The sequence below is a fragment of the Hemitrygon akajei genome, chromosome 9, assembly GCF_048418815.1.
Source record: "Hemitrygon akajei chromosome 9, sHemAka1.3, whole genome shotgun sequence".
Lineage (NCBI taxonomy): Eukaryota > Metazoa > Chordata > Chondrichthyes > Myliobatiformes > Dasyatidae > Hemitrygon > Hemitrygon akajei.
Window position 1 is genome coordinate 173470392 of NC_133132.1, and position 12899 is coordinate 173483290.

General features: G+C 44.4%; 1 protein-coding gene across 2 annotated transcripts in view; it reads left to right on the forward strand.

The window, feature by feature from the left end:
- klhl32 (kelch-like family member 32) overlaps positions 1-12899 on the forward strand; it is a 288264-nt gene that overhangs the window by 16398 nt on the left and 258967 nt on the right. For both annotated transcript variants that reach the window (XM_073057514.1, XM_073057515.1), the window contains exon 2: positions 9694-9887. In XM_073057514.1, coding sequence (XP_072913615.1) covers positions 9811-9887 — 77 coding nt within the window. In that variant the 5' untranslated portion in view covers positions 9694-9810. The remainder of the gene's footprint in view (positions 1-9693; positions 9888-12899) is intronic.

Consider the following 12899-nt stretch of genomic DNA (forward strand, 5'->3'; position numbering starts at 1 on the left):
ACGCCTCTCATCATCTTATACACCTCCATCAGGTCACCTCTCATCCTCTGTCGTTCCAATGAGAAAAGGCCGAGTTCGCTCAACCTCATCTCATAAGGCATGCTCCCCAATCCAGGCAACATCCTTGTAAATCTCCTCTGCACCTTTTCCATAATTTCCACATCCTTCCTAGTGAGGTGACCAGAACTGAGCACAGTACTCCAAGTGGGGTCTGACCAGGGTCCCATATAGCTGTAATATTACCTTTCAGCTCTTAAACCCGGTTGATGACGGCCAATGCACTGTATGCCTTCTTAACTACACAGTCAACCTGCACAGCAGTTTTGAGTGTCCTATGGACTCAGACCCCAAGATCCCTCCGATCCTCCACTCTGCCAAGAGTCTTACCATTAATACTATATTGTTAAAATGTAATGTTAAAATGGGATGTAATGTTAAAATTGTACAAGGCATTGGTAAGGCCAAATTTGGAGTATTGTGTACAGTTCTGGTCACCGAATTATAGGAAAGATATCAACAAAAAGTATAGAGAAGATTTACTAGAATGTTACCTGGGTTTCAGCACCTAAGTTACAGGGAAAGGTTGAACAAGTTAGGTCTTTATTCTTTGCAGTGTAGAAGGTTGAGGGGGGACTTGATAGAGGTATTTAAAATTATGAGGGGGATAGATAGAGTTGATGTGGATAGGCTTTTTCCATTGAGAGTAGGGGAGATTCAAACAAGAGGACATGAGTTGAGAGTTAAGGGGCAAAAGTTTAAGGATAACACGAGGGGGAATTTCTTTACTCGGAGAGTGGTAGCTGTGTGGAACGAGCTTCCAGTAGAAGTGGTAGAGGCAGGTTCGGTATTGTCATTTAAAGTAAAATTGGATAGATATATGGACAGGAAAGGAATGGAGGGTTATGGGCTGAGTGCGGGCCAGTGGGACTAGGTGAGAGTAAGTGTTTGGCACGGACTAGAAGGGCTGAGATGGCCTGTTTCCATGCTGTAATTGTTATATGGTTATATGGTTATATATTCTGCCATCATATTTGACCTACAGAAATGAACCACTTCACACTTATCTGGGTTGAACTCCATCTGTCACTTCTCAGCCCAGTTTTGTATCCTATCGATGTCCCACTGTAACCTCTGACAGCAATAGAACACTACAGCACAGAAAACAGGCCATTTGGCCCTTCCTGTCTGTGCTGAAACTTTGTTCCGCTTGTCCCATTGACCTGCACACAGTCCATAACCCTCCAGACATCTCCCATTCATGTATCTATCCAATTTATTCTTAAAACTTAAGAGTGAGCCCGCATTTACCACGTCAGATGGCAGCTCGTTCCACACTCCCACCACTCTCTGAGTGAAGTTCCCCCTAAACCTTTCCCCTTTCACCCTAAAGCCATGTCCCCTCATATTTATCTCTCCTAATCTAAGTGGAAAGAGCCTACTCTCATTTACTCTGTCTATACCCCTCATAATTTTGTAAACCTCTATCAAATCCCCCCTCATTCTTCCATGTTCCAAGGAATAAAGTCCTAACCTGTTCAATCTGTCTCTGTAGCTCAACTTCTGAAGACCTGGCAACATCCTAGTAAATCTTCTCTGCACTCTTTCAATCTTACTGGTATCCTGACTATTGTTAAGTGACCAGAACTGCACACAATACTCCAAATTTGGTCTCACCAATGTCTTATACAACCTCACCATAACATCCCAACTTCTATACTCAATACTTTGATTTATGAATGGCAGGATGCCAAAAACTTTCTTTCCAACCCTGTCTACCTGTGACGCCACTTTCGGGGAATTACGTATCTGAACTCCCAGATCCCTTTGTTCCTCCGCACTCCTCAGTGCCCTACCATTTACTGCGTATGTCCTACCTTGGTTTGTTCTTCCAAAATGCAACACCTCACACTTGTCTGCATTAAGTTCCATCTGCCATTTTCTGGCCCATTTTTCCAGTTGGTCCAGATCCCTCTGCAAGCTTTGAAAGCCTTCCTCGCTGTCCACAACGCCTACAATCTTAGTGACATCAGCAAACTTGCTGATCCAATTTACCACATTATCATCTAGATCATTGATATAGACAACAGAACAACAATGGTCCCAGCACAGAACCCTGAGGCACACCACTAATCACAGGCCTCCAGTCTGAGACACAATCATCCACTACCACTCTCTGTCTTCTCCTACACAGCCAATTTCAAACCCAGTTTACAACCTCTCCATGGATACCTAGTGTCTGAACCTTCTGAACGAACCTCATGTGGGACCTTGTCAAGTGCCTTACTAAAGTCCATTTATACAACATCCACAGCCTTTCTTTCACCTACTTTCTTGGTAACCTCCTTGAAAAACTCTACAAAATTTGTTAAACACTACCTACCACACACAAAGCCATGCTGACTATCCTTAATGAGCCCTTGGCTGTCCAAATACTTGCATATATGATCTCTCAGAACATCTTCCAATAGTTTACCTACTACTGATGTCAGGCTCACCGGCCTGTAATTAGCTGGTTTACATTTGGAGCCTTTTTTAAACAACATGAGCTACCCTCCAATCCTCCAGCACCACACCCGTGGCTAAGGACATTTTAACTATTTCTGTCAGGGCCCCTGCAATTTTCACTCTAGTCTCTCTCAAGGTCCAAGGAAGTATCATGTCAGGCCCCGGGGATTTATCTACCTTTATTCGCTGTAAGGCAGCAAGCACCTCCTCTTCTTTAATCTCTGTATGTTCCATGACACTACTGCTTGTTTCCCTTCCTTCGATGTACACTATGCCAGTTTCCTGAGCCCTCCATACTATCCACAACACCCCCAACCTTTGTGTCATCAGCAAATTTACTAACCCATCCCCCCACTTCTTCATCCAGGTCATTTATAAAAATCACAAAGAGTAGGGGCTCCAGAACTGATCCCTGAGGCACACTACTGGTGACTGACCTCCATGCAAAATATGACCCGTCTACAACCACTCTTTGCCTTCTGTGGGCAAGCCAGTTCTGGATCCACAAAGCAATGTCCCCTTGGATCCCAGGGCTCCTTACATTTTCAATGCCTTTCATGGGGTACCTTATCAAATGCCTTGCTGAAATCCATATACACTACATTTACGGCTTTACCTTAATCAATGTGTTTAGTCACATCCTCAAAAAATCCGATCAGGTTTGTAAGGCACGACCTGCTTTTGACAAAGCCATGCTGCCTATTCCTAATCATATTATGCCTCTACAAATGTTCATAAATCCTGCCTCTCCGGATCTTCTCCATCAACTTACCAACCACTGAGGGAAGACTCACTGGTCAATAATTTCCTGGGCTATCCCTACTCCCTTTCTTGAATAAAGGAACAACATCTGCAACCCTCCAATTCTCTGGAACCTCTCCCGTCCCTATTGATGATGCAAAGATCAGTGCCAGAGGCTCAGCAATCTCCTCCCTCGCTTCCCACAGTAGCCTGGGGTACATCTTGTCTGGTCCCAGAGACTAAATAATTTGATGCTTTCCAAAAGCTCCAGCACATCCTCTTCCTGGATGTCTACATGCCCAAGTTTTTCAGTCTGCTGTAAGCCATCACTTGTGGCTTAGCTACTAAACCTTTCAGAACCATTTTCACTGACAGGAGAAGGGGCAAAGGCAGGTTACTGGTGCCTTAAAACCATTTGCTTCAGGCAGATGGGGCTTATCAGCCATGATTGGCAGGTCTTCTAGGAGAAGGAAAATTGATCTCAAACCTCCACTACCCACTCATGGGGAAAACTTCGGGAGTAAACCCCAAGGGAAAAATCAGGGGCTGGAGTACTTATGGCTGTCTTGTGTTGACTGGCATCTCCTACGATGCTGGGTGACAAACTGCCATTCCTTTGTGCTCATCGGATGCGTGGAGAGTGGGAGCTTGCTGTAAGGACAACAGCTTGCTCTCCATATTGTACTGCCCTGCCTTTTCATATTTAGATAGCTTGGATACAACATCCGTATTCAACTCAACCGACAGAGACCTCACCTCATATGACAGAATCCATGTTTCCTTCATGACTACTTCCACAGGTCAAGTTTATTTATTGTCATCTGACTGTACCTATATCACCTTCGGTTATCCATCGGAATCCGATGACGACGTCCACTCCTTTAATGGTGAGATCTTTGATGACTATACAGTCCTAAACTGGACCCACAAGTTCTATTGCAGGTGGGACATGTATATGTGGTAGTGGTGGTCGTGATGGCAACCATGGCTGCATCTCTCCTGGCTCTCTTCTGCTGTCTTCTGGTTGTTCTTTCCATCTCCAGAATACAAACCCCATCCCTACACAGCTGTTGTCAAGTGTTACGGTCAGCAACAACATCCTCGGGTCTGATCTTGCACTTCCTTAAAGCATTCTTCATTTGATCCTTATAGCGCTTCTTCAACCCTGCAGCTGAGCGTCGACTATGATGTAGCTGGCCACATAACACTCTGTGGGGTAACTGACATGGGGGCATCCTTATCATGTTCCCCAGCCACTGCAGCTGACCTCAATACTTCTGCAGTTGGTCTTTACAAGTATTTCAGTGTGAGGCACCCGAGTAATTCCCAGGGTGTGCTGAAGGCAGCTTATGTGGAAGCGCTCCAAGGACTTGATGTGACGGCTGTAGTTGGCACGCGGCCCAAGTGGTCTTCCATTTTTTTAAAAAAAAACCTTGCCCAGGCTTGCGCCCTGGAAACTTTCCAAGGTGCAAATCCATGGTACCTATATACAACCAAACAAAACAATGTTCTTCCAGAGCACGGTGCACCCACAAAACATATATCACACACAGCACATAAAACAAAATATAAGTCAATAAAATATAATTCAAACTGCATGTAGTGCACAGCCCAGGTAAACAGTAAACAGCTGGCTGTCCTAGTGACGAAACCTCAGTGGTGGCAGGGTATACATTGGTCTTACAGCCCGAGAGAAGAAGCTGTTACCCAGTCTGGTAGTCCTAGTCCTGATGCTCCGGTACCTCCTCTCTGACGGTAGTGGGTCAAAGAGATTGATGGATGTGTGGTAGGGATTCTCAGTAATGCTCTGAGCTCTTTGTATACAATGCCCCCAGTAAATGTCATAAATAGGGGGGAGGGAGACAGACTGGGTTTGCTCTCTTGGGCCCAGCACAGGGAAATGAAAAGTAGATATTATAGTCAGTATTTCCAAGTAGATAGTTTGCAGTGTTCTGTGAAAATCAATCATTTATGGCCTTCTTTTATTACACTCCACTGGAAGTGATTTATCTTTTTCTTGTATAGTCAGTACTCTCTGACCTTGCTTAAATTTATTGGTTTCTGTCGAGTTGGCTCAGTCATTGTAGACTTTGAAAATACTGCTAGTAATCTCTGGCTTTCGCTCTCCACTACCCCAGATCTTTGGATAAATTGTATGAGAGATGGAAAGTCTCAGCATTTGGCCTTACAGAGGGAGGGCAGGAAGGTGGAGGAGGTACTGAATGAAGTGGGCTCTGAGTGAACTAGAGCTCCATGTTCTTTTCACTTGGCCTTGCACAGTGGAAGCTTTTTAAGAACAGAATTCCATCTCTGCTCCTAAATTATGGGAGTTTAAGAGAATTAACGGGGGGGGGGGGGGTGTGTTCTTATAACCCATTCAATATTGAAAGGGCTGGATAGAGTGGACATGCAAAGGATGCTTCCTAAGCTAGGGGAGTCTGGGACCAGAGGGCATAACCTCAGAACAGAAGGGTGTCTCTTTAGAGCAGAGATGAGGAAGAGTTTCTGCATTGCCACAGACGGGTGTGGAGGCCAAGTCATTGGGTATAGTTAAAGTGGAGGTTGATTAGTCAGGGTGTCAGAGGTTATGGTGAGAAGGCAGGATAATGGGATTGAGAAGGAACATACACCATGCCAACACAAAATGTTGTTTATGACTTGGGTCAGTGCTTCTTTAGTGATGAGTCAGTATATAATCAGATTGCAGAAGACTTGAGTTTGGAGTGAGGTTGGGACCTTTTGAGATGATCAGTGATGGTTAAAGCATCCTCAGGCAATTGCCCAGATAGTTTAACTCTTTATAGTATGAACATGAATTCGGTTCTGTTGTAAAAGTGACATTACAAGTTACGGTAAAAAGTGACTTTTTAAAAACATTTGTAAACAAGTGTGACCCCACAAAATCATTCAGTGTTTGCCCCAACCAGAAGCCCTGGATGAACCATGAGACCCGCAATCTGCTGAGGCCCAGATCAGTGACATTCAGGTCTGGTGACCAAGTAAGATACAAGAGGTCTAGAAACCCATCTCACGGGCAAAGTGTCAATTCTAGACCAAACTTGAATCACTGAAAAATGCTTGGACGGGCTTGAAACCTCTTACAAAGTGAAGCCAAGTGACATAGGACATTAAGGCTTCATTCCCAGATTAGCTCAATTCTGTCTGTGCCCACATGGACCATCAAAACATGGAGGAACCTTTATGAAGTCTCGCGGGCCCCGATGACCCTGTGACTTCAGTCTGTGAGCGATGTGAGAGCATCCTTCAGGAGGGTGAACCCGCAGAAAGCATCCAGCCCAGATCAGGTACTTGGCTACGTAAGAACCATGCTGCTCAACTGACTGGAGGGTTCACCCGTAACTTTAACCTCTTGCTTCTGCAGTCTGAGGTACCCACCTGCTTCAAGTGGGCTTCAATTATACCCGTAGCTAAGAAGAGCGTGGTGACCTGCCTCAATGACCATCATCCACTGTTCCCCAGATGCTCACCCACTGAGAGATCTGTGACCTGAGCCGGTTTGTTACCTAATACTAGATCTAGTATGGCATTCCCCCTGGTCGGCCTGTCAACATACTGTGACAGGAATCCATCCTGGATACACTTAACAAATTCTGCCCTGTCTAAACCATTGGAACTAATCAGGTGCCAATCAATATTAGGGAAGTTAAAGTCACCCATGATAACAACCCTGTTATTTTTGCACCTTTCCAAAATCTGCCTCCCAATCTGCTCCTCGGTATCTCTGCTGCTACCAGGGGGCCTATAGAAAACCCCCAGTAGAGTAACTGCTCCCTTCCTGTTCCTGACTTCCACCCATACTGACTCAAAAGAGGATCCTGCTACATTACCCACCCTTTCTGTAGCTGTAATAGTATCCCTGACCAGTAATGCCACCCCTCCTCCCCTTCCCCCCCCCCCCCATCCCTTTTAAAGCACTGAAATCCAAGAATATTGAGAATCCATTCCTGCCCTGGTGCCAGCCAAGTCTCCGTAATGGCCACTACATCATAATTCCATGTATGTATCCAAGCTCTCAGTTCATCACCTTTGTTCCTGATGCTTCTTGCATTGAAGTACACACACTTCAGCCCTTCTACCTTACTACCTTTACACCCTTTATTCTGCTTCTCTTTCCTCAAAGCCTCTCTATATGTTAGATCTGGCTTTACTCCATGAACTTCTTCCACTGCTCTATCGCTCCAGGTCCCATCTCCCTTGCAAATTAGTTTAAACCCTCCTGAACCATGCTAGCAAACCTATCTGCAAGGATATTGCTCCCCCTCGAGATCAGGTGCAACCCATCCAATCTGTACAGGTCCCACCTTCCCCAGAAGAGATCCCAATGATCCAAAAATCTAAAACCCTGCCCCCTGGACCAACTCCTCAGCCACACATTCAACTGCCATCTTCTCCAATTCTTACCATCACTATCCCGTAATACTGGCAGCAATCCTGAGAACGCCACCCTTGAGGCCCTGTTCTTCAGCTTTCTGCCTAGTTCCTGAAACTCACACTTCAGGACCTCATCCCTCTTCCTGCCTATGTCATTGGTTCCAACATGTATCACAACTTCTGGTTGCTTTCCCTCTCATACCAGGATGTCATGCACCCGGTCAGAGACATCCTGGACCCTGGCACCCGAGAGGCAACAAACCATGTGGATGTCCTTCTCACATCCACAAAATCTCCTGTCTGCTCCCCTGACTATAGAATCTCCAATGACGACAGCTCTGCTCTTCTCTGTCCCACCCTTCTGCACCACAGGGTCAGACTCAGTGCCAGAGGCCCTGCCACCATGGCTCACACCTGGTCGGTCGTCCTCGCCAACAGCATCCAGGACGGTAAACTTATTATTCAGGGGAATGGCTACAGGGGTGCTCTGCACTACCTGTCTACTCTCCTTCGCTTTCCCCCCTCAGACTGTCACCCAACGACCTGCTTCCGGCAGCCTAGGTGTGACTACCTCCCTGTAGCTCTCATCTATGACTGCCTCATTCTCCCTTATGAATCGAAGATCATCCAGCTGCTGCTCCAGATTCTTCACACGGTCTTCCAGATCGCCCAGCCGCATGCACTTCTGGCAGATGTGACTCTGCGGGAGAGGGGAGTTCCCTCAAGACTGCCACATCTCTTATGAGAGGCACATCACTGTCTCAGGAGGCATTGTAAAGTCTAACTGGGAGCAAGCTTGTCCTCCGCCTCTTCTCGTCGAAGCCTCTCGAGTCAAAGCCTCAAAGCTCCACTCCTTCACTGGCCCACTCACTCACTGGCTGCTTACCTTTCATTCTGACAGGCACAAAAAAGGTTTGTCTTGCAAGGACGAAGTTGAGGACAAATCCAAATGCAGGACACAGGCGCGGAGGCAGAGTCGTGAGGCGTTAGCACTGTCACGAATGGGGAACCGGTATCCAGGAGAGTCTTTACATGGAGACAAGGTTTACATAGAGTATTCAGGAAATAATGCGGAGCTTAGAACTGACAGTCCTGTGGAATCAGGAAATGCGGTTTAATCACCCTAGAGTCGACAACGAACTGGCAAAGCATGGCTGTGATGCCTGAGTTTTATCCTATGCTAATGGAACGAGGTGTACTGTAATGAGTGGAACTGGGAATGATTGGAAATCAGAGGAGGGGATTAAGGCCCAATTAAGGCGGTGATAGCAAGATGGGAAATTGCCAGATGGGACCATGACACTTTGTACTCTCTCAAAATTTCACTTTTGAAGGCCTCCCACTTTCCCAGTACACCTTTGCCAGAAAACAGCCTGTCCCAATCCACACTTGTCAGATCATTTCTGATACCATCAAAATTGGCCTTTCTCCAATTTAGAATCTCGCCTTCTGGAGATTTCTGTGTATGCCCACAAAAGATGGATCTCAGGGTTCTATATGTTGACATTAATGTACTTTGATAATAAGTTCATTGAATTGACTTGAATAGAATTGACTTTATTTCTTACATCCTTCATTTACATGAGGAGTAAAAATATTTGTGATGTCTCTGTCTAAATTTGCAATGTACTTTGAACTTTGAAGTTTGTATTTTGAATTTCATTCTGCATACACTATATTTTAGTAAACTGATTTGGTCAATCATATTTGTCAAACATTTAACAAAAAAATTCAACACAAGAAAAATTCAGATAAGGACATGGATGGGGGGGTTGTGTGGGTTGAATGGATGAGGCAGAATAATAGTTCAGCATGGACTAGAGGGGCCAAAGGGCCTGTTTCTGTGCATTAATGCTCTACGACTCTTCTTTTAGGTGAGTGGGAGGTGAAGGGAGAAAATAAATAGCCTTTCAGTTTCTCATCTGCAGAGTGCAAAGATGTATAGTACTTAGTTCAGTATTCATTTTGCAGTTAGACTGGGTTGACATTGTGGCCTGAAAGGGGTAACGAATCATTTCAGCAAGAGATTAATATAGTTTCCAATTTGATTTTCAGCCTTTTAAAACTGAATATTCAACAACTTACTGTGAACAACGGCCCTGAAGACTGCCTGTCCCTCTAAGCTTGGATGAGCGACAGATATTGACAAACTATCGTCATCGGAAACTGTGAATGATTGCTACTAGTGATATCCCTTGCCAAGACGCTGTGTCAGGCTGCTGGATCATCGCAACCTCTGCTTTGTTGTGGTACCTGCCAATTAAACTGTGTGCTTCAGTTCTGAATGTTATTTGCTTACTTTTATTGTTTGCATAATTTATATTATTTTCTGCACAATGGGTGATTTTTTTTTAGTGGGTTCCAATGGGTTTCTTTGTTGTGTGGCTCCCTGTTAGGAGACACATCTCAAGGTTGAATATAGTATATGTTCTTTGGTAATAAATGTACTTTGAACTTTGAACAAGAATGAATGTACTGATTCAACAAGCAATGTAACTGCTCTGTCAGCTAAGTAATTTAAAACATAGAACATTACAGTATAGTACAGGCCCATCAGCCCAAAACATTCAACCAACTCTAACGTCAATCAAAAACTTCCTATTTACATAACCCTCAAGTTTTTTATATCATCCATGTACCTACCTAAGAGTTTCTTCAATGCCCTTAATGTACCTGTCTCTTCCACCCACCTCCCCCCTCCGGCAGAGCGTTCTACATACCCATCACTCTCTTGTAAATAAATCCTTTCTTTACCATCCTCCCAATACTTTTCTCAAATAACCTTAGAATTATTAATCAGATTAGAATCAGGTCTAATATCACAGAGGTATGTTGTGAAATTTGTTGTTTTGCAGCAATAGTACAATGCAACATATTTTCTAGAGAACTATGAATTAAAATATATAATAATAATAATAAATAGGTAGTGCAAAAAGAGAGGGAAAAAAGATGACTGAAGAAATGATCATGGGTTCATTGTCCTTTCTGAAATCTGAAGGTGGAGGGGAGGAATCTGTTCCTGAAACGTGACTGTGTGTCTTCAGGCTCCTGTACCTCCTCCCTGATGGTAGCAATGAGAAGAGGGCATGTCCGAGATCATAGCGCTCCTTAATGATGGATGCAGCCTTTTTGAGGTGTCGCCTTTTGAAGGTGCCCTGGATGCTGGCGAGGCTGATACCCATGATAGAGCAGGCTGAGTTTGCAACTTCATGCAGCTTTTCTGATCCTCTGCGGTGGTACCTCCATATCTGCTGGTGATGCAGCCAGTTAGAGTGCTCTCCATGGTATACCTGTAGAAATTTGCAAGACCCCACTTGGAGTACTATGGATACTATAGTGAGTGCAAAGGAGATTTACAAAGATGTTGCCTGGATTGGAGTGCATAGCTTATGAGAATAGGTTGAGTGAACTTGACCTTTTCTCCTTGGAGCGACGGAGGATGAGAGGTGACCTGATAGAGGTGTACAAGATGATGAGGGGCATTTATTGTGTAGATAGCCAGAGGCTTTGTTCCAGGGCTGAAATGGCTAATACAAGGAGCATCGTTTTAAGGTGCTTGGAAATAGGTACTGAGGGGATGTCAGGGGTAAGTTTTTCCACACATAGAGTGGTGGGTGCGTGTACTACACTGCTGGTGGCAGTGGTGGAAATGGATACAATAGGGTCTTTTAAGAGCCTCTACATGGAGATTAGAAAAATAGAGGACTATGCAGTAGGGAAACTCTAGGCAGTTTCTAGAGTAGGTTACATGGTCGGCACAACATTGTGGGCCGAAGGGCCTGTAATGTGCCGTAGATTTTTATGTTCTATGTCATGTCTTTGACATACCAATTCCACTCAATCTCTGAATGAAATATAACTACTGTTGTGCTTTCTTTATAATTGTATCAATATATTGGGCCCAGGTTAGATCCTCAGAGATGTTGACTCCTGGGAACTTGAAACTGCTCACTCTTTCCACTGCCGATCCCTCAATGAGGACTGGTGTGTGCTCCCTCATTTTCCCCTTTCTGAAGTCCACAATCAGTTCCTTGGTCTTACTGACGTTGAGTGCAAGGTTTTTGCTGTGGTACCACTCAATTAGCTGATCTATCTCATTCCTGTACACCTTCTCATCGCCATTTCAAATTCTGTCAACACTAGTGGTATTCTCCATGGTGTTAGGCATTTCTGCCCTGGGAAAAAAATTCTCTGGCTGTCCACTTGATGCAAGTCTCCTACCATCTTTTATACCTCTATCAAGTCACCTCTCATCCTCTTTTGCTGCAAATTTCATTACTTAAAAGATAACAGAATACTCATTATAACACGCAAGATATAATAGCACAAGTTGCAGTCTTAGTCTGTGTAATACTTCATGTAGCTTTCCTGATTCATAAGACCATTAGACATAGGAGCAGAATTAGGCCATTCAGCCCATTCAGTATGCTTCGTCATTCCATCGTGGCTGATTTATTATCCCTCTCAACCCCATTCTGCTTCCTCCTCCCCATAACCTTAACACCTTGACTCATGAAGAACCTACACTTTAAATATACTCAATGACTTGGCCTCCACAGCGATCTCTGGCAATGAGTTCCACAGATTCACCACCTTCTGGCTAAAGAAATTTCTCCTTATCTCTGATCTAAAAGGGTTGTCCTTCTATTCTGAAGCTGCTCTCTCCTGTCCTGGACACCCCCACCATAGAAAACATGCTCTCCACATTTACTGTATCGAGGCCTTCCAAAATTTGTTATGTTTCAATGAGATTACCCCTCATTCTTCTAAACTCCACTGAGTCCAAGCTCAGAGTCATCAAATGCTCCTTGTACGTTAACCCATTCATTACCAGGATAATTCTCATGAACCTCCTGTAGACCCTCTCCAATGCAAGCACATCCTTTCTTAGATAAGGGGCACAAAACTGATCACAATACTCCAAGTGTGGTCCGACCAATGCCATAATGCCTCAGCATTACGTCCTTGCTTTTATACTCTAGTTATATCAAAATTAATGCAAATACGGTATTTGGCTTCCTCATCACTGACTTAAACTGCAAGTTAACTTCTCTGAATCTTACACAAGGTCTCTTTGCATCTCCAATTTCTAAACTTTTTGTGCATTTAGAAAATTGTCTACACCTTTATTTCTTCTATCAAAGTGCATGACCAAATACTTCCCCACACTGTATTCCGTCTGCCACTATTTTGCTCATTCTCTTAATCTATCTATGTCCTTCTGCAGACTCCCTGCTTCCTCAGTACTACCTGCCCCTACA